Here is a 21,652-nt window from a genome sequence, read left to right as displayed (position 1 = left end):
AGGTATTGTTGAATTATTAATCAAGTTGAGGAATGAGCAGAAATATTATTAAATAAATAAAATTTATTCATACACTCAGAACTTTGTTGTTGTTATAATTTATTATTAATAATACAAATTTATCAATAATGGAAAGACATATAATTGTTTTATTTTGTAACGCAACGTACTGCTTGATGTATCGCAGTGTACTAATTTAATATAAAAAAATATAATTGACAAATAGTGCCTTTTATTCTAGCAGACGACCACTAAATTTAGGTCGTAACAATTTCTTTATTGAAAACTCATGTCAATTAACTCTAATTATTGTGCTAATATAAACTAATATAAAAAACCCCCCCAAAAAAATGTATACATGACGGTTTCAATATTATGGGTTCGTAAAATATGCATAAGAAAAATATTTTAGTCATTTTTAAAGTGGCATAGCCCTTTTTAAGGTGAATAGCAAGTAGAGTATTTTTTTATATACTTTATCTTAATCAGGATATCAATAAGGAAATAGCAGATCATGTAGCTTTTGAAATAATCCACCAATTCTTTAAAATTAAACACTATCCAAAGATTTGCATCGAAGCGTTTCTTATGATAGTGTTTATAATCACTGTCAGATATCATCTATACTTGTCCCAACTTTGCCACTTCCATACTGTGCCACGACCTCACTGTGCTACTTTACTTTTATTATAAATACGTAAGTTATGAATGATACAATTTTTTTTTCGAAGTTTAATATGCCTACATTAGACGCTAGAAGAGCATTCAGATCTATTTATCTATATTCATGTTGACTACATAAAAAAATATTGGAAATAAATTATATTAATATTCAAAAATGACTACTAATTTGTATTATATTATTAATGTATTATAATACAATGTAATAAATCTAATAACAATAAAAAAAAAAATTTGTTGAACAATTGTTATTTAGACAATTCCAACTTGTAACATAAATAAGCAACATAAAATTTAATTATAACTAAGTTAAACAATAAAGTTTAAATAAAAAATTTAATTTAGTAAAAACCATATCTGATTAAATTTTTATAGATAATATTTCAGATATACTTTATACTTTTTCTGTAACCAAAGAACTGTAAAAAGTAATATTAAGTTATTCTAAAAAACCTGATTTTTTTGTTATTCAAAAGCCACCTCTAGATTTGAAAATAGTCAATAATGTAAAAATTTATCAGAAAATTATTTCTTCCGATGAATATCAGTGGATAATCAAAAAAAAAAATTGAAATTATTAAATATGATAACACTGTTGATGTTTGTATATTATTTTTATAGTATGTTATTAATTACTAGGCTCCGACTAGCTGGGGCTCTACCCCAGACCCGGGGCCCTTCGAGCCGAAGGCGCGTAAGCCTCTTCGTGCCGTCATCATAAGTAGGCCACTGACTCCGGTAGAGGTACCCGGCTACGCCGGGCACGATTAGTGTTTTTCAGAAAAAAATATTACTTCAGAATCAGTGTAACAAAACTATATATCTAAAAATGTCTGTTACCACTTTTTCTCAGCTCTCACCGAACGGATTTCTTTCAACGATACGTCAAAAGATCACAAATCGTATCTAGTCGAAGACATTACCCTTCAAAATTGAAAAAANTCGTATCTAGTCGAAGACATTACCCTTCAAAATTGAAAAAATTTCCACCGTTCCCCGTAAATTGGGGAAACCTCCAAAAAAATTACAAATTTAAAAATTGCTAATTTTCGAGATTTTTTCAATTTTTTTTACTAAAATGTGCCGTAACTTTTTCAAAAATGAACATATCAATATAATTTTTTTTTTATAGATGCTTGATGTCTTTACCTATCATTTGATATATTTTTTTTGTAAATTTGGTCCTTTATCTGCCCACAGGGGGNTTTTTTTTGTAAATCTGGTCCTTTATCTGCCCACAGGGGGGGATTTAAAAAGACAATTTTTTCACAAAAAATTAACTTTTTCAACTTAACTTTTGAAAATGTTCCGGAAGGTCTGACACTTTTATATATATCTTAAATTAAAGCTAATGTAATGTACTTTAATTTGAAAAAAAAAAATTTGACCTCTGGACTTGTCTTCATGGTGAAAACGGCTACCGAATGCTATTTTTGTGTGAAAATTTTCGATTTTATAATTTACATTTTTTACTTTAAAGTGCTATAACTTTTTAAAAAATGTATGGATCAATACAATTTTTTCATGAGAAGTAGTATTTATATACATCTTTCATTGGATATACTTTTTTTTTAAATCAGACTATTTCCCTATATATGGGGGGGCTTCAAATATAAAAAATGCATATAGAAAGTAGAACTTTTTCAACTTAACTTTTGAAAGTGTTCCGGAAGGTCTGACACTTTTATATATATCTTAAATTAAAGCTAATGTAATATACTTTAATTTGAAAAAAAAAAATTTGACCTCTGGACTTATCTTTATGGTGAAAATGGCTATCGAATGCTATTTTTGTGTGAAAATTCTCGACTTTATAATTTACATTTTTTACTTTAAAGTGCTATAACTTTTTAAAAAATGTATGGATCAATACAATTTTTTCATGAGAAGTAGTATTTATGTACATCTTTCATTCGACATACTTTTTTTTTAAATCGGACCATTTCCCTTAATACAAGGGGGATTCAAAACATAAAAATGCATATAGAAAGTAGAACTTTTTCAACTTAACTTTTGAAAGTGTTCCGGAAGGTCTGACACTTTTATATATATCTTAAGTTAAAGCTTATGTAATATACTTTAATTTGAAAAAAAAAATTGACCTCTGGACTTGTCTTAATGGTTATCGAATGCTACTTTTCTATGAAAATTCTCGATTTTATTTTTTACATTTTTAACTTTATAATGCTATAACTTATTGAAAAGTGTATGGATCCACACAATTTTTTTATGGGAAATACTATTTTCTAATAATCTCTTTTTTATTCGACATACTTTGTCTTAATCAGGATATTAATAAGGAACTAGCAGTTTATGAAGCTTTTGGAATAATCCACCAATTTTTTAAAATTNCTATGTAGCTTTTGGAATAAAACACCAATTTTTTTAAAATTTAACACTATCTAAAGATTTGCATGGAAGCGTTTTTTTTTATAGTGATTTTAATCACTGTCTGATATCATTATACTTGATCCAACTATACCACGACACCACTGTGCCGCGACCCCCCTGTGCTGGGTTTTTTACTTTGTTAAACATGTTATAGAAATTTTTTTGCTAAAATTAAAGTAATGATAAAAAAAAGGACATTAGGTCCTAATATATTAGAAGTTGCCTAAAAAAATATTGATAGCACTGGTTCAAGGGGGACCTATATATCTCTTAAATACACCCCTGTTATACACAAAAATGATTAATAATCTAATTATAATAATTGTGTTTATATTGTAGAATAAAAAAAAAAAATTGAGTAGGTTATTATACGTGGCACATTGTAAAAACTTTAATTTTGATAAATGTATTGGTAACTGCGATTTAACGATGGACATCAGAGTTATCATAGATGAATCCCAATTCAAACGATAAACTCATAGTCTCATACATCATATATGAGAAAAATAAATTATTAATACTGTACTTAGTACTGTTCTGATAATGAAAGTACAAACTTATATAATTATAACGTCTTGAAATTTATATAAACACATAACATTCCTTGATAAAATATAGTGCAAATGCAAAATAGTGTCTTAATAATAAATATTGCACCATATATTTAAGGTTCATAATAAACGTATCAGCAGAAATGAATCACTGCGCGTGGACTTAAAATTAAGAAAAAAAAAGCTCGTAAAACGGTGAAAAATGATCGGATTAGATTGATTTTTTTATCATATCTCAGCAATGTCAGTAGGCGGGTTTGATGAAAATTTCAAACCTTAAGTCGTAAAACGCTGGCGTCAGCGAGCGTTTTTCTCGAAAACGGTCGACATTTTTTAAACGCTCGCGGGTGAGCGTCAAAAATTTTCCGACCTTCGCCAATAATTTTCCCGGAGTCTGGTGACCGAGTACTTTCGTTGAAAAAAAAAAATTTGAAAATCCGAGCACGCTAAGTAATTTTCCTAGAAAAGCGTTTTTTTTCTTGTTCTATTATATAATAAGATATTTGTATATACATTGTGATTCATTAAGTATATTATCCCATATTTTTCCGTTAAATAATGATTTTTCCATAAAAATGCATTAATTAAAAGTATATTAAATTATATAATCTGCGCCAATAATTTTCCCAGAGTTATGTTACCAAGCTCTGTCATTTAAAAAAACAATTTGAGAATTGGACATCATTTAGTAATTTTCTTGTATTGTCAAATTGTTCAATATTTTATTACATACTAAATATTAAAATACATTTTACCATAAAATTCCTAAAATAATTTTATAAAAAAAAAGTTTAATATGATTTAGTGTCGGACCAATGCCATTTAAATATATTTTTGATATACATATTTCATAATTAAAAGTAATAAATAAATAGAAGCCACGAGTCAAATAAATTAAATAGCATATTTTTCCTAAAATAAAAAAGATTCATGTATTTAAAATCAACCAGTTATTTTTTATTTTATTCAACTATATTACATTCTATAGTTTAAAAACTTAAATTGCATATAGACTATTGAAATGCAACACCAAAAAAATCATAACATGGTATGTTCTACTTCTATATAACTTCGTGATATAAATTTTATGTTAAAATTAAATAATTTTTTTTTCAGAATTCACTTACTATATGTATGATTGTATTAGTATTAGCTGTTGATTTCTCCTTAGCTATTAGTAATGAAAATTTATTATCTTATTTATTATAATCATAGAATTTGGAAGTACATCCATATATGTATAAGAATTGATAGAATAAAATAAATTACATCTATAGTAAAGATCTCTATTGGAAGTTCTTTAATGATCTATATCTTGCACAAAATATTTATCATATTACATTTACTTTAACCACAAAGGGAGGTGAGAATAAAGATGAGTATATTGAGATCGTACAGCAGTTCCCGTTCTCGGCTGACACTCCGGATTAACTATAGGTGTCGAAAGGCCATTGTTATAAGATGGGACTAGAGGTAACACCTAGGTATGAGAAGCAGACGATGTGCAGGACACAAACACGCTTAAATGTATAGGAGGATGAAAGCAGATATGTGTAAAGGAATGAACAAAGATTTGACTTGATACAATAAGCCGGATAGCGAGTAATAAAGGAAAACCGAGTAATAAGACTGATGACTTACGCAAAGCATAAGGCTACGTACTGAAGTCGAATGATTACGATGACCTTTGGGTTTCAACAGTTTTAGATTGTTTGCTAATTTCGCAATAAATATTTTTTATTGTCAATTCATCAGTCGTTAGCAGCGAATACGCAGACTGTGTGTTATTTTATAGTATATTTTGGTTATAGTCTCTAATTAGTTGATTCTAGTTAAAATTATTAGATTATAACTTAATAATAAATGATAATATTTTATAGAGTGTATTGTTTGTTCCGGAAGTAAGGAATTAAAGAAAAATAAGTGTGGTCACTATTATTGTGACCATTGTAAAAAGTTATTTTCATATTGTACGAAGTGTGGAGATGATTTCGATTTTGGTAATATTATTAATAATATTCAATATAAGATCTAAATTCACCAATAACATTTATAATTTATTTTTTATATTTTCTATTACTTTTTATAAAGCTTTTACAGTCTGTCTGAATGCTATAACTTGATATGTTTTGTGATCTTTTCTCGTATCGTTTTAATAATTTTGAACAAATTAGGTTCAGTAGAAACGAGTTTAATAGCATATATAAAGACAAAAAAACGGTAGCACAGTGAGGTCGTGGCATAATTGAGACAAGTATAGATGATAACTGACAGTAATTATAATCACTATCATAAGAAACCCTTCGATGCAAATCTGTAGATAGTATTTAATTTTAAAGAATTGTGGATTATTCCAAAAGTAGCATTAACTTCTATTTAATAGATTAAGAAAAAAATACAAAAATAAGTAATTTTGATGGGTGGGGTTCGAACCTCGTTCCCGAACCAATAGACCACATCTAACATCTATGCAACAACCGTTTATATCAAATGAAAGAGAAATTCCTGAGGTTTTGATATAAAAAACAATTATTTTAATTTGTTCATTTTTGACAGTTATGAAAAAAAAAAAAAATGACAAAATTGTAATTTTTTTGGAAATTTCTCCCATGTACAGGAAATGATGAAAATTTTTTCAAAATAAAATTTGAACACAAAAATAACATGTTTTTTTAACTACGGCAGCCGTTTGTACGTAGAAGATAAATCGTTAGGACATATATATATATTTTTTTAATTTATAGTACATGACATAAGCTTTCATTTGGTATATGTCTAAAATACGCAGTATTTCCGGAACATTTTCAAAACTTAAATTGAAAAAGTTGAGTTTTGTTAAATGTTTCTATTTTGAATACTCCCCTGTGAGCAGGTTAAGTGTCAGATTTCAAAAAAATTGATATTAAATGAAAGGGAAATATCTAAGAATTCTATATTAAAAAAATATTTTGATTTATTCTTTTTTCAATAAGTTATATAAATTTTTAGAAAAAAGTGAAAAAAAAAACGTCGAAATTGACCGATTTTAAAAACAGTATATTTTTCTGGGATATCCAAAATTTACAAGGAGCGATGGAAAAATGTTTGATATCTTCAAAATACCTTCTCAGCTTCGCATCGAAGCTAATTAATTATAGTTAGACTTTTTTTCTTAATCTATACTTTGAATAACAAATAATTTCTGAAACACTAGATCAAAATTATATCCCATGATTTATTTTCCTAATCCAAAAGTATTACACATATTTTTGAAATATAAAAAAACATTTTAAGCAAATTCGTAAGATATTGCACTAGCAAATTAAAAATGAATAATTTTAATAAATCTTCTAATTCCAAGCAATTTTAATCTTTTGTTTTCTATTTAATGATTTTTTATGCATCAATGATTTTCAGAAAAAAATATCTTTTTTATGTCTATTGTCAATCTACTGAAAATGAAAAACTTTACTTAAATTTTTAACTGATTAAATTTAATTGTTTTCAGATAATGACGAAGTTATAATAGGTATAATTTTCATATATTTTAAATTAAATTGCACTAATTAATTACATAATTTTTTTATGCATAAATGAATTTCAGAAAAAAACATTTTTTTTTATGTCTATTGTTAACCTATTGAAAATGAAAAACTACTTATATTTTTAACTGATTAAATTAAATTTTTTCAGATAATAACGACGACACAATAGGTATATTTTTAATTAAATTATATTAATTAATTACATAATATAAAATTTTTACCAAACTGGGTGTATATGCTTTTTTTTTCATGTCTTTAATTAATTTAAATGTATTTTGAACAAATTTGAATTTATATAAAACTGCTGAATACGAATTTGATTTTGATAAAAATCTATTTAGTATTAAATTGGCAATTAACTGACAATTGATGTTATTATGGTCTTTAATTAATTGATTCTAATTAAAACTGATACGACGATTATTATTTTATAACTTTTGATATTTGTTTAAGTGAGAAAAATGTTTAAACTAAGTTTCATTTGTTTAGTATAATTTTAATTCAGGTTTATATTTTCTATTTATTATAGAAGAACATGTTTTAGGTAAGTATAATCTAAATAATTATTTCTTATAAAAATATATAGGTATTTTCTTATTCAAGTTAATATTTTATAGAATGTGGTATGTGTGAAAAGGAAAAAGAATTACGCGAAATATCGTGTTCTCACATATTTTGTAGATGCTGTTTACAATATATTTTAGATTGTCAGAAGTGTGGAAAACATATCATAAATTGTAATATTATTGATTATATTAAATACGATATCTAACATTAATCATTTATTCTGTAAATTTAAATAAAACAAGATTATCTATTACTTTTTTATTAGCTTTAAGAATAAGACACTAGGTCTATAGCATATATTTAGTGTAGCTTATTATGTGTTATCATAGCAATAGGTAAAGCTATTATAATCCTCGAAAGAGAATTCATGGACATTATCCTTTCTAATATAATATTTATCATGTAGTTGTTCAGATAAAATGTACTTTTCGGTTTTTTTTATTCCAAAAACTTATTACATTCTATAGAATTTCTTCGGGAATTACTTTTTCCTAAAGTAAAAAGTTTACTCATAAGGTAAAAAAAATTGTATACAAGGTGATTTTTTTATCATAACCCACTCATTACTTACAGAATAATAATAATTTAAAAAAAATGTTTTATTATTATCTTTAGTTACACATTATTCTTGAATAATTAACTATGTAATACTTTTTAAGTTCATCCCTTATGCCTGGTAAGGGTGTCAACTTTGTTTTTTTAAATGGTAACACATATTTTTAATTTAATAAAATGTTTGAGTTTTTAATTCAATAATAAATGGCATTTGAATTTTTAATAAAACTTAATTTGTTTATTAGATATAAACATTTAAAGTTTCAAATTTTTGAGTTAATATACAGGTATAATACACAAGGGATTACAAATACAGGTAGCTAATTGGTTTTTTATGATATTGCTATCACAGTCACGGATTGTTTATTATCAATTATGACTATCAATAGATATACTTTTTGTATTGTCAGTTAGTGTATTTATAAACTCACATCAATGTACCTTACTATCATTGATAATAACAATGCTGTGTACCTGCTAATATCGATGTTATAAAAAACCATTTAGCTACCTATATTTGTAATTCCTTGTGTATTATACCTGTATATTAACTCAAAAATTCGAAACTTTAAATGATTATATCTAATAAACGAATTAAGTTATATTAAAAATTCAAATGCCATTTACTATTAAATTAAAAACTCAAACATTTTATTAAATTAAAAATATGTGTTACCATTTAAAAAAACAAAGTTGACACCCTTACCAGGCATAAGGGATGAACTTAAAAAGTATTACATAGTTAATAATTCAAGAATAATGTGTAACTAAAGATAGTAAAAAAAAAAGTTTTATATTATTATTATTCTGTAAGTAATTGAGTGGGTTATGATAAAAAAATCACCCTGTATAAGTGGTTCATAAAAATTAATTTTCAGTGAAATTTTAATTCTGTTTTATATTTTGTTTTGATATAGTAAAAAATTTATGTAAGTGTAAATTAAATAATTTTCTCTCTTATAAAAGTATATAAAATTTATCGGTATTGTTTGATGTAAGTTACTGAAACATTAAGTTAAAAAAAAATTTTCAAAAATTAAAAAAATTTAATCTAATAAACTGTTTAATTATAAAAAAATGTTATTATACCATAAATAATATAAATTTACTATTTAAAGTCTGTTCTTCATGTATGTCGAACTGTAAACTACTCAGACGTTCCACTGGAATATATTGTGCGAGCTGTATATCAAAGGGTAATACACATTATGTAATGTGTTCAGTAAGTAAGGAAACGGGTTTCTATTTTTCTCGTTGTTTGTGACAATTAACTTGTTTCCTTACATACTGAACACTCTGCTTATTTAAATTAGTTAAAATAAAACACAATATTTATAAACTTGCATTCGTATTAACATTGTAGGTGTATATAATACATATGTAGGTGTATATATTATACGCCTACATCATAGGGGTAGTCAAAGATATTGACATCGATATCGTTACAAATTATTGGATATTTGGTTGTGATATTGAAATATACCGATACCGTGATTATCAAACATTTTTATTAGTTAGTCAATAAAATTGTTAGTGCCGCATTACAGGAATGTTGACACGACTTGCGTCGCAATAATGCAGTCGACACTGGTTTTCAGGGTTACCCGTGGACCGACAACAGGTCGTTTAATAAATAGACAAACCTAATATATGAACACAGTTAATAATAATCTTCTCATAATGTCGCGGCACTTTCGCTGGCGTCTGTGACGTGGTGTTCGGTATGATCGTAGGGCGTCAAAAAGTTAGCAGCGTTGAAGGAGACTGTGCGAATCGGTTCGTCGAGTCCGGCCGTGCGACCCGTTCGGACCGGTGGCGTACATAGTCGACGTTGTCACCATGACAACTGGAAGAAGACTCGACGTATCATTTGCAGCGGGTCGTCGTCGGTCTTGCGGCACTTACTGAACTTTGCGCACCGTGCCGTATGGAACACGGTGTTGGTCAGTCAAGTACTGAGAGTGGGACGACGGTGGACAAAGGTGACACGAGTCGCGGGGCACGGTGTATCACTAATATTGGAATGAACCGTCGCGTTAGAAAATATCCATATAAAATAAAAATTAAACATACATTTATTTTTTTGATAAACCCATTTAAATCAACATCGAAAGTGCCACGATATTTCGTGATTATTTCTTTTAATAATGATTATAAATAAGAAATTTAGCTGTGGGTAGCACACAACTAACAAAATATATTTCTGTAGTATAGTATATCCTGTAATAAATTTTCATTAAGTTGACGGTCTTGCGAGAGACATCAAAAAAATGTTTAATTCGTTATGTAACATACTATTTTTGTGTTAAAATTCTCGATTTTATTTTTATTTTAGTATTACAGTACATTTAAAAAGCTATAATACACAAGGGATTACAAATACAGGTAGCTAATTGATTTTTTATGACATCATGATTCGCAGGTACACAGCATTGTTATTATCAATAGTAGTAAGGCACATTGTTGCGAGTTCATAAGTACACCAACTGATAATATAAAATGTATATCTATTGATAGTCATAATTGATAACGCAGTTCCACAAAAAAAATCGAAAGAAAAGTGCTAATAAATAGACCATGTTTACTTTATTTTTTTGGTATCTATGAATTCGAATCTGAGGTTCGTTTGACACCATCACATCAGGGTTTTTCATAACCTCAAAAAATGTGCTCAAGAATCAAGCTATTCATTAGGAAGCACAACAGTCTAATTTGACCTAAATCTACTGTACACAGAGACTTACTGTGTAAAAAAGCCTATCCTTGTTTAGACTGGCCTGGCCTATTATTTCCAGGTTACGCTGAAAATACTTTTGGCGTAATATAAGTAATATGATTAATATCTAGCATACCACAACTTTTAAAATTTAACACACATCTTATCTATTTCATTGACATCAGCTCTTATTTTTTTAAATATAGAAAGTTTTTAATGCAACAAAAAATTTACATTGTTTAATATAATTCATTCTATTATTATTACCATACTATTTTATTCGTTAGTTAAATATCAATCAGTTAAATATTATACATTACCCAGATTTGTTGTGGAGAATGAATTCGTCGATGAAAAGAAATTTTTTATGTTGGTGGTTGTTGTACTGGTAGATTTTCTTTTTCTGTTACATGAATTTAAGTCTCTTAGCAAATAGCTAAGAGACCGAATAGAGACTTTTACCACAAATACATAATTTCTCTTTATTCATGACGAATAAAAGTATTATGATTTATAAATAATATTACTGTTTATTGATGATAATTTTTTATTGATAAATTACTTATTAAAATAACTACACAATCACAAATTTTAATTTCGATTAAACAAACGCGTCAAAATGTTTGATGGATATAATAAAAATAGCACGTTGCTATCATCCACAGTTTTGTTATCATAAACATCAAACATCAACACATTTGGCTGTGGTGTGATGTGTAATGGACATGTATTATAAACAAACAAAATAACATTAAATTACTGCTTTAATAATTAGTGTCATTATTTACAACTCAACATAAATGTACATAATCATATGTGTATAAGTATAATGCATATATATTTACATTGCGTACGTAATATGAAACCTTGGATGTCCTTACTGACGACTGAAAACCTAAATTTCAAAGAATAGCGAATGCTATACTGAAAAAATTCTACATTGAGAACTTTTCTATGGAAAACCTCACATGGAAATATTTTTTGAATTTCAGGATTTTGGGGGGGGGAAGGCCCTCAAGCGCCCTCCCTGGATACGTGCCTGCATCAGTACTATAAATATATTAGGTGAGGGCAGTGGTATTGGTATAGAAATTTTCCAGTTAAATTAGAGTAATATTACTTGGTTTGTAAGCTATTTTTTTGGGTTATGGAGAACTTTGATTAAACTAACCTCATATTCGAATTCAGCGACTCCAAAAACATAGTAAACATGGTGTGTTTGCTAGCACTTTTTTTGCGATTTTTTTTTTTTTTTGGGAGCTGTGTAATAAACAATCCGGGACTGTGACAGCGATGTCGTAAAAAACCGATTAGCTACCTGTAATTGTAATAATTCGTGTATTATACATGTATATTAATTCAAAAATTAGAAACTTAAAATATTTATATCTAATAAACTAATAAAGTTTAATTAAAAATTCAAATGCCATTTACTATTAAATTAAAAACTCAAACATTTTATTAATTTCAAAATATGTGTTCCCATTTAAAAAAATAAAGTTGATACCCTTACAAGGTATAAGGGATGAACATAAAAAGTATTAAATAGTTAATAATTCAAGAATAATGTGTAACTAAAGATAGTACAAAAAAAAGTTTTATATTATTATTATTCTGTAAGTAATTGAGTGGGTTATGATAAAAAAATCACTCTGTATATTTATTAAATAAAAAAAAGCTAAAATTAATGTTAAAACGTATAATAAATGTAAAAATAATTGTATGCGTAATCCTAGGTAAGCACTCACGACACACTGGAGGAACTTCGTCATCCAGACAAAGTATGTTACATCTTTATGAAAAATACATATTTAACATCATGTAATTTATTAAAAATACTACTCGCAATTCTTTCGTTGAATAATGATTTTTTCATAAAAATATACAGATTAAAATTGTATTTCTTTTTATGAACCATAGGAAATATCATACTGTTAGAAATGAACCGAACATTCCCATACATCAGTGCGATACTAATGATATAAACACGTTATTTTTACATACAATTAGTGTAATTTTGATCGAAAGTATCGAAAATCTGTGCACAATTATGAGATTTTTATCACTATTTATCAAATATTTTTAGCTTCGATGGGAAGCTGAGAAGGTATTGGTTTTATTATGATGTGTTTATTTTACTTTATTTGTGTCTGTCACTACTTTTTCTTATCTCTCACTGGACTGATTTTTCTCAACGATACGTCAAAAGATCAAAAATCGTATCTAATTGGAGACATTACCCTCAAAAATTGGAAAAATTTCACTCGTTCACCGTAAATGAGGGAAACCTCCAAAAAAATTACAAATTTAAAAATCGCTAATTTTGGACATTAGTTCGATGTGCTTCAAAAGCGTGTTTTATTAATTTTTTTAAACTATATTTATTTAATAATTTTTTTGCGATTGTTAATTGTGATATAGTATATAAATCTATCGTAAAATAATTTAAAACAATTAATGCATGACTGAAATGATTATGCTTAATTAGTCATTCTATACAGTTATTCCTATTTAAGATATTTAAAAAATGTGAGTAATCGTTAATTTTATTGTTTTTTTATATGAAAAGATTAAAAGTTATATTAATATCTTGAATACCATAATTTATGAATTTTCGAAAATATTCCCTTATATTAATTATAAGGTTGAAAAACATAAAAGTAATATAAATAAATCAGCTATGAAAATCTAGATACTAAAAATATACATTTCAAATAAAATATAATACACTGTTGACAGTAATAGATTATAAGTAATATTAACAGTAATTATTATTGTCAATATTACTTATTACTATAAATTTATCATAAATTAAATTTTTACTAATAAACAAAAACATCTTTATTACAATATGAATTTTTATTTCCATACTAGATGATGACACCGAAGGTAGTAACAATAATCCAATTTTGTAAGCAAAATATCTAAAATTATTTCCGTCATTACGTTTTAATATTAAAATTTTTTTACAGGCACAATTTTTTTTAAATATACAATGATTAGTCATGGAAATATTGGAAATCGAAATATATGAGTACTCTATCAGATAACCTTAATATCTAACTAAAAGTTTACAATTCATGTATTAATTATATAATTTCATATTATAAATATAAGTTGTTAAATATAATTTGATTATTCAAGGATTACCAGTGTTGAGCAAAGGTAACCAAAATAAAATCTAGCTAAGATAGAAATAAGTTGCAGTCGTCCCTGACTGTGTGTTCATTGTAGTCGGTATAAAATGTGTAATATGTTTGATAGTAATTTGTTTTGGTTTCAACAATTACAGCTATAAGGAAAAAATGAATCTAGTGTATATTGTTCTTGCTTATTTATTATTAATAGATAAAAATAAGGTTGGGTACGTTGTTTACACCTTTTTAATTACGTTGTCGACCAATGAAATATTCTTAACTTAAATAAAATTTAAATATAGACACAACTTAGGAATAGCTATCCAGTACACTTAAACTTACAAAGACATTCTGAATTAGTATGTCTTATCCTAAGAAAATATCTCATGGCATTGTTTACTTTTGTCTGCTAATGCAAAATCACTTGGAGCAAAGGTATAACTATCACTTACTATCCAGTATATAATAGGCCAGTCAATGAAGGAGTAATTTTGGCGAATGGCGGAAAAAATTCCCAACCAAATTTTTTTTTTTTAAAAAGTTGAATTAAAATATGTATAATGACATACCTGACCTAAACCAGCGTATCATCCTCCTGAACGGGCCTGCGTGGCTGTATCTATCAGAAGTCTTCGGGCTTCTCAGCGACCTATCGAACGTGAAGAGGAAACGCCGCGATCGCCATCTGGCGGTAACACCGAAAATGAGATGCGATCGCAACAATCATTACTATTTAAATATAAACTGTATAATTTTCGATTTTTAGATCGTTCATAACTACTGTCAACAATATCCAGGATTTTATCTGCAAAGCTATGTAAAACCCGTTTTTATAAATCAATAAGATTTATTATCATTATTATATTTTTTTATACAACAATTAAGTTCTTAAAAATTTGAATTTTTCAAATATAATAAATTTGAGTGGTTAAAATTTTTTATATATTTTATTCAATTTTTATTTACTTATGCGTAAGTGAGAAGCTATTTATTGTTTGTAACATCCTTAAATGTTAGAATTTATTTTTATTGCCTTCTAACAATATACAATATTATAGTTCAATTTTGAAATTGAGTCATATTTAAGCATTATTTTTAGAAAAAATTATCGATTTCATTATAGGCAAAACATTAAATATTACAAAAAGTCTTATTAATACTTTTTTATTGTAAATAATATGTCCTAAAAAAAATAATAAGAATTTTTTTTGTATAAATACTACATTTAACGAGTTATATTAAAAAAAACTAAATATCTTTTGAAATATGATATTTAGCGCTATTTAAATATTATTAAATATTATACAAGAAAATAAAAATATTACAGAAAATGTCTTCAACTGCCTAAATTCAACCCCTTTTAGGGACGGAAAAGAGTGGGTCTAGCAAGCTCAAATTTTATGCACACACTTTTATAAGTCAACCAAACAATTTTAAACAAAAAAGGTATCGTAAATCTTTTCATTTAAACAAATATTTTTCGATTTACATTACATTTAATATGAGTACTAAAATTTATTATATTATGTCAATTGCCACCGGAATTTCTGCTTATAATAAAGATAATTGTCATAAAACGGCCTTTAGTCTGGTGCTAGAGGTGATAAAAGTTCTGGCTGCCGAAAAACAGGGCTTCAATTTTCTATTATACGTGAACATTGCAAAGGTCAAACAATATAATTGTTGTTTATGAATGTACAATTTAGCGTTTAGTTGGGTTTAAACAATATAGCGTCAAATCAATATTCATTACATATTAAATGTAATGTAAATCGAAAAATATTTGTTTAAATGAAAAAATTTAAGATACCTTTTTTGTTTAAAATTGTTTTTTAAATAACTTTTGTACGAAACTTTTTTTTGTAAGGTAAATATTTTTTGAGAAAATTAAAAAAGCTCATATTTTTGAACTTTTGCGAGGCTGTAAAAAATAAAGCTCAAGTCCAATCGATAAGCACTTTTAGTATGTCATTATACATATCTTAATTCAACTTTAAAAAAAAAAAAATTTGGTTGGGAATTTTTTCCGCCATTTTTCCTTCGTTAACTGGCCTATAATTTATATTATAAGGGTGGTCCTTAATTTTAAACTTCAAAAAATTTGTAACCAAGACCCTCCCATTTTGTTTGGTTGACTTATAAAAGTGTGTGCATAAAATTTGAGCTTGCTAGACCCACTCTTTTCCGTCCCTAAAAGGGGTTGAATTTAGGCAGTTGAAGACATTTTCTGTAATATTTTTATTTTCTTGTATAATATTTAATAATAGTTAAATAGCGCTAAATATCATAAACGCTGGTTTAGGTCAGCGACTTAGAATGTTGCATACTGGTTTTCTATGTTTTTGTGAATTATTAAGCCCCAACCTTCGCAAAGTCCATGTGGTAAACCCCCGGCTTCGAACCCGACTTTTGGGTCCTGCCAACAGAGGAGGCCACGCTGTGTTGTGAGTTACAAAACCGCTGTGGACCTCTCTGAAGTAATGCATAACAACTTCATATTACTTGGATATACTTGCTGGCCAATTGTGCTAGGGATTCATGTTAGACGTATTGTTCATTAAACATAACTTATATTTACTGAATATTTAAAAAACAACTTTAATTTGTAGTTAACATTGTTACGAGTAAAGTAGATTCATGAATCTATCTTGATACGATGTTTAAACGGCATATATTATGTAGATATTTTATTATATACTACGAATGTTTATCATTGAAATTTGTTTATCATCAATACTCATCTGAATTATTAATGTAATAATAATTATAATATGTAATAAACCTGCTATGAGATAAATGCTATAGATTTTTATTCTTTTAAGTCATCTTCTAAACTCAATATAGTTTTTATTTATATTTAATTGAACAATAAAACGTTTAATTTTAGTAATAATTATTATTTTTATTTTATAAATATTAAGTATAATTAAGTATAATTTTTTTAAATTAAAGCATCTATTAAAAAATTAATCTTCAATTTCATGCTGTTAGTAAAGAAGGATTAAAAATATATTTACTTCTCTGATAATTTGTGTAATGTGTACGTATATTATCCACTCTAAAAACTATTATTATTACCTTTTTATGTACCAGGTGATAAAAAATACCATTAATTTACATAATGAGTATATGCAATTTTCAAAATACAAATGCATGGATAGCAATAATTGATTAATTAAGATGATTGTGAAAAAATTGAGATTTTAAATTTGTATTTTTTTAAAAAAAATTATTAAAGAATCGGAATTATTCCGGATTTATAAGTACTTATAAGTATACCAAAATAATTCTGTTTTCTTTGGAAACTTAATATTTGTTTGAAAATGTTCATTTTTCTCAGATATTACGCAATCATAATAATTGTATTAGATCATCTATATGAAATTGATTAGATAAATTTATTATTTAAAAGTATAGATGAGAAAAGAACTATTTTATAACTGAATATTCAGAAGTCGTTTTATTTGTGATGCTTTGTATTGGCTAATAAATATAATTTGACCCATGACAATTGCAACAAACAGTAATTGTACTGTAATTACTTATTAAAGAAATTTTCATAAACAATTTTTCGGTATTTTTCTTGATTTATCTATATTCATTCAAATAAAAAAGTGATTAATATGTTTTCAAAGTATATTTCAACTAAGATGCACCAAATCCATTTTCGTTTCGGTAAGAAGTTATCTCAGCTTCCTCTGTCTGTCGTTAGGATAAAGTATGATGAACTACTGTCAAAACATTTAAATTTTGATGTAATCAACAATACATTATCTAGAAATTATGCACCGAACATTGAAAAATATCAATTAAATAACCAACAAGTAAAAGTAAATGTTAGGGATCCGAAACAATTTTTTCTAATATCCGATAGTTTAATATTACCTCTCGACATTAAACCAATAACCGATTCGATATTACAAGTTATGCTTAAAAATAGTTTAGTAGATTGCACAACTTTAAATCTGTGATTTTTGTATCTTGATTGTGGTGGTATAGGCAATTTCCATAAATACATTTAGGCTTTTTCATTCAATTGGAAGGTTTTTGAGGGTAACCATAATCATAAACACTCAAATGTTTTAAGCAAATTGAATTTATGGCAATAATATATTAATTGTATGTAAAATAAGTAAAGTTAATTTAAAAAAAATGTTTAAATTATTTTTATTCTTTAAGTAATTAAGTGAATTTTGATAAAAAAATCACTCTGAATGTTATATAAAATAACCTTCTGTAATATTTTAGACGTCAAAGTCAGTGTATTCACACGATAACGTTAATACTTATCTAGATTATTTAACTTCACTTGACATTGATGTTAAGCCTCAATATGCTCGTCTTTCTGGTGTTATTTGTACAATTGGTTTGTATTATTTTATTATGTTTAGACTTATTTAGTCATAGTTCACCTTAAAATACAAATGATCACATAACCGATAGTATTTATAGAATGTGAACACTGCTTCTTAAATATAATTCTACATAGAAAGCAAACCGCGGTCAAAAGTTGACGTACAAATTATTATGAATTTTATGATATTAAGTAGTTTAGTAAAGTTTAAGGTAATAAAATTTATTAAATTAATGTCAAAAAAGTTAATAGAAACCATTTAGGAAGATATGGAACTATATATATTATAAAATAGATAAATCAAGTGTATTGTAATGAATACAAGTTCAGAAAAACGATTACCCGTAGATAATGACAGTCTCCATTTAACATTAGACAACAAAATACTCTATTACTTTACAATTATATAACTTTTGAACTAATTGTTTCCACTTAAATTTGATTAAATATTATTAATCTACATTAATAAACTAAGTTATAATAAAAAAAAAAATTTTAAAAGAGGCCCGGTAAATGAGACTTATACTATCATTTATAATTTGATTTAAGTATATGTAATTTTTAGTCATCGTTTGTCTTCTAATAATTTAATGTCAACATTTTAAACTTAAATAGTTTACGAATTGAAGGGCTTGGCGCAACAACCAGATAATTCCATTCTTTTTTCAGGAGAAGCAATTTTGTCAAATTGTTTTGATTAAAAGTAATGGTAAAATATTTTTCTACATTAAATATCTCATTAAATAACTCGTTTTTGTACTAAATTACGCAAATAAAACATTTCTTCAAAATCAACAATAAATTATTTTTTGAAAAAGATGGACTTCTTATTGTTGTGTCAAGCTCATTAATTCAAGTCTACTTACGTCAAGAAACATAAGTTTAACATAAAACGCCTAATATTTTAAAAATAATTATTTATGTTGTTGACTTTCAAAATACTCTGCATTACATTGATATACTTAAATAAGTCGTTTTTGTTAGGTCCAGCGTCTGTTTCTGTTAAAATACTCGAAGATATGATTGATTCTGGAATGAATGTGTGTAGACTGAATTTCTCTCATGGGTCGCACGATTATCACAAAAATACAATAAAAAATTTAAGACAAGCAATTTATAACTATACTAAGAGAACTAATATTTGTTATCCGTTAGCTATTGCTTTGGATACAAAAGGGCCTGAAATTAGAACTGGTTTAATTGGAGGCGTAAAAATTAAATTCAAAATATATATATTTAAAATACATAATTTAATTTAACTTTTTACGGTATAGAATGGATCAGCTGAAATTGAGTTAAAAAAAGATAACAAAATTCGTCTAACTACTGACAAGAAATTTGAAAAGAATGGCTCTGCAACTGATGTATTTGTAGATTATTTAAATATTACTAAAGTTGTGAAACCAGAAAACAAAATTTTTCTTGATGATGGTCTTATATCTTTGATTGTCAAAAAAATTGGTCAATATTTTTATTTAAAGTAATATAAACCTATAAATTTATTTTGAAATCATTATAAAAAATTCAGAGAGTAACCATATTGAATGTGTTGTTGAAAATGGAGGATCTCTGGGGAGTAATAAAGGAATAAATTTACCTGGAATTTCTGTGGACCTTCCAGCTGTATCTGAAAAAGATAAACAAGACTTGCTATTTGGCGTTGAACAAGGAGTTGACATGATTTTTGCTTCATTTATTCGTGAAGCATCGGCTGTAAAAGAAATCAGAGATATATTAGGTAAGTGCTTAAATTGTTATTGTTTCATATTACTCATAGTGTAATTATCTAAGTATAATTTTATTACTGGTATTTTTTTTAGTTTAGTTTGACATTGTTAATTAAACCTGAAACAGGGCTGTCTATCAGTGGTTGTGAGATAAATAGTAGTTATATTTTAAAACTTAATCAATACTAGTAATATTACCATTACAATTGATTTCAATTTAAGCGTTTATACTTTTAGGCGAAAAGGGTAAAAATATCCTTGTTATATCAAAAATTGAAAATGATCAAGGTATAAAAAATCTAAAAGAAATAATTGACGTTTCTGATGGTATTATGGTTGCAAGGGGTGATTTGGGTATTGAAATTCCTCCTGAAAAAGTCTTTTTGGCACAAAAGTCTATGATAGCACAATGCAATATTGTATATAACTCTTGTTTTAATTATTACTATTATTTTAATGACAATTAAATTAAAAATTCTAATGTTTTAATAAAATATAGGCTGGTAAACCAGTAATATGTGCTACTCAAATGCTAGAGTCGATGATCAAAAAACCTCGTGCTACTAGAGCTGAATCATCAGATGTAGCTAATGCTGTTTTAGATGGAGTTGATTGCGTTATGCTTTCAGGTGAAACGGCCAAAGGCGAATATCCTTTGGAGTGTATTCGTACATTGACGACAATTTGTAAGGAAGCCGAGGCTGCTGTATGGCACAAACATTTATTTGCAAATCTGACATCTAAAGTAAGTTTTTAATAATATGTAAATCAATAAATTCCAATACATAAATTTAAAAAATACAATAATATAATAAGTATGTATAATGGAATTTTAGGTCAGTTTACCATTAGATACTTCACATTCAATTGCAATTTCTGCCGTGGACGCCTCAGTCAAAAGTAGAGCAGCTGCGATTATTGTTCTGACAAACTCTGGCCATTCTGCTCACCTTCTTTCTAAATATCGTCCTCGTTGTCCAATTTTAGCCGTCACTAGAAATGATCAAGTGGCGCGACAGTGTCATATCTATCGTGGTATCTTACCATTATATTACTCTAGTAAGATCAAATGAAGAAATAGTAAAAAGGCTGTTTATTTTTTTTTAAATTTATACAGTGTTTTTTTAAATAATTTTACATACATATTATAGAATCAGCAAAATCAAATAGATCGAATGATTTAGACAACCGAATAAATCATGCAATTGAATTCGGCAAAACTCTAGGTATTATAAAAGTCGGTGATCAAGTTGTAATTGTCACTGGGTGGAAAAAAGGACCTGGTAATACAAATGGTTTTCATATTTTCCAAATAACTGGCCAAAATCAGAGTTGTTCCAAATAGACATGGGAAAATTAATTTCAATAAATGTTATAATTATTTTTTCTAAATGCGAGGTCATTTATTATGTATTCGTTAAAGTAATTGAAAAATATACCGAAAATTGT

At 26.7% G+C, this 21,652-nt stretch overlaps 1 protein-coding gene and 1 long non-coding RNA gene across 2 annotated transcripts in view; both read left to right on the top strand.

The window, feature by feature from the left end:
* The window catches only part of LOC126899943 (pyruvate kinase-like), a 24,499-nt gene extending 2,873 nt beyond the window's left edge, over window positions 1-21,626 (top strand). Inside the window, exons 3-10 of the mRNA XM_050675237.1 lie at window positions 5,504-5,623; window positions 19,461-19,684; window positions 19,751-19,937; window positions 20,005-20,214; window positions 20,441-20,622; window positions 20,703-20,948; window positions 21,040-21,262; window positions 21,355-21,626. Coding sequence (XP_050531194.1) covers window positions 5,504-5,623; window positions 19,461-19,684; window positions 19,751-19,937; window positions 20,005-20,214; window positions 20,441-20,622; window positions 20,703-20,948; window positions 21,040-21,262; window positions 21,355-21,548 — 1,586 coding nt within the window. The 3' untranslated portion in view covers window positions 21,549-21,626. The remainder of the gene's footprint in view (window positions 1-5,503; window positions 5,624-19,460; window positions 19,685-19,750; window positions 19,938-20,004; window positions 20,215-20,440; window positions 20,623-20,702; window positions 20,949-21,039; window positions 21,263-21,354) is intronic.
* LOC126899951 (uncharacterized) lies at window positions 9,380-14,059 on the top strand. Its single transcript, XR_007702756.1, has 4 exons — window positions 9,380-9,465; window positions 12,722-12,766; window positions 13,860-13,896; window positions 13,958-14,059. It is a non-coding gene; the product is annotated as an uncharacterized LOC126899951 (long non-coding RNA).
* Window positions 21,627-21,652: the final 26 nt, after the last annotated feature.

The sequence above is a fragment of the Daktulosphaira vitifoliae genome, unplaced genomic scaffold (genome assembly GCF_025091365.1).
Source record: "Daktulosphaira vitifoliae isolate Bord-2020 unplaced genomic scaffold, ASM2509136v1 Scaffold_2, whole genome shotgun sequence".
Taxonomy (NCBI): domain Eukaryota; kingdom Metazoa; phylum Arthropoda; class Insecta; order Hemiptera; family Phylloxeridae; genus Daktulosphaira; species Daktulosphaira vitifoliae.
The sequence above is the reverse complement of the archived record's forward strand: the minus strand, read 5'-3'. Positions and strand labels throughout refer to the sequence as shown.